The sequence below is a fragment of the Alexandromys fortis genome, unplaced genomic scaffold (genome assembly GCF_014885135.2).
Source record: "Alexandromys fortis isolate MF-2015 unplaced genomic scaffold, M_Fortis_MF-2015_v1.1 scaffold_347, whole genome shotgun sequence".
Taxonomy (NCBI): Eukaryota; Metazoa; Chordata; class Mammalia; order Rodentia; family Cricetidae; genus Alexandromys; species Alexandromys fortis.
Window position 1 is genome coordinate 720,749 of NW_026068236.1, and position 1,154 is coordinate 721,902.

The window sequence follows — 1,154 nt, forward strand, 5'->3', positions numbered from 1 at the left end:
TGATATTTATGGGGTCCAATTTCATTCATAGTGATAGACAGGCAATATGGTACCATTGCAAAAGCAGATATGTAGACCAGTGGGTGTGTCCTAAAAATTTTGTTATGCATTTTAAATGAAGATATTTAATAAACACATAAGCAAAAATCAAACAACAAAGTCGCTGTGTCTCTCTATGTCTCTGTATCTATCTCTCTTCCTATCCACTTAGATCCTAGCTTTCTATTCTATGCCATGAATATCTGCATGTTAGCCTCCATTACAAACAAGCAATGTAACAAATGCTTTACTACAAGACCCAGGTTGTGGAAAGGGCTCAAGCCCCAGAGCAAGTTTGAGAACAGGCTACAGGTGCCTGGGAACCACTGTGTGCCTGCTGCACAGAAGTAGGTGGCTGAGTCTCCAGGCTGTGTGACAGTGATGTGCAGGGAGAATTGTTTGGCTTTCTTGTCCAATAAAACGGTAAGTCTTTGCTTTTGCTTTCTGTCTACATTTTCAAGAATATCTATCACAAGGTGGGGACTCCTTCCAGCTTCTTGCTTGTACCACGGGAAGTATGAGGAACCACTGCTTGTGTAACTGCAGTTGATGATGGCGCTGTCTCCCTCTCCAATATTCAGGGTGGAAGGCTGCTGCTCCACCTGCTCTCCACAGCTCTCCCCTGCACAGAGAGAAAAACAGAAAGGAGGAGTTAGTCAGTATTCTGCTTAATTGCCTTTATTCACAATAACTAGGGGAAGCCTTATAAAAGGGATTTCCCTTGATATCTAATAATAATAAACCAAATGCTTTCCATTGACCCCAAATCTACTCACAGTCCATCCACAGACCCAAGCATAGGAATAAAGTGTGAATGGATGTCTTCATTGTTCTTCCTGCCTGGGAGCAGTGCAGACTTGCAATCTTTTGCCAAGCCGGCTAATTTAATTTCCAGGTTGTCCCCTTTTCTCTAACAGTTTTAGTATCTTCTTGTGTTATATTCACAGCCAATAAGAAATCAAATGCTTGAGTTCTCTCCTGTTGCTTCAGAATGCCATGTAATGCGCTTGTCTTTTCATCAGCTGCCTTCTACTGCCATCTGGTGGCCGCATTTATAATTACTGAAAGCTGTGAATGTTCTAGAAACATAAAGAAGTCCAAGTGACCTTAGACAC

At 42.0% G+C, this 1,154-nt stretch overlaps 1 gene segment (V, D, J or C); it reads right to left on the minus strand.

Annotated features, from left to right (window-relative positions):
- Positions 1 to 227: 227 nt before the first annotated feature.
- On the minus strand, positions 228 to 893 carry LOC126493875 (T cell receptor alpha variable 13-1-like). The segment is given in 2 exon segments: positions 228 to 661; positions 816 to 893. Coding segments are annotated over 2 exon segments (486 nt in total).
- Between the last annotated feature and the right edge of the window lie 261 nt (positions 894 to 1,154).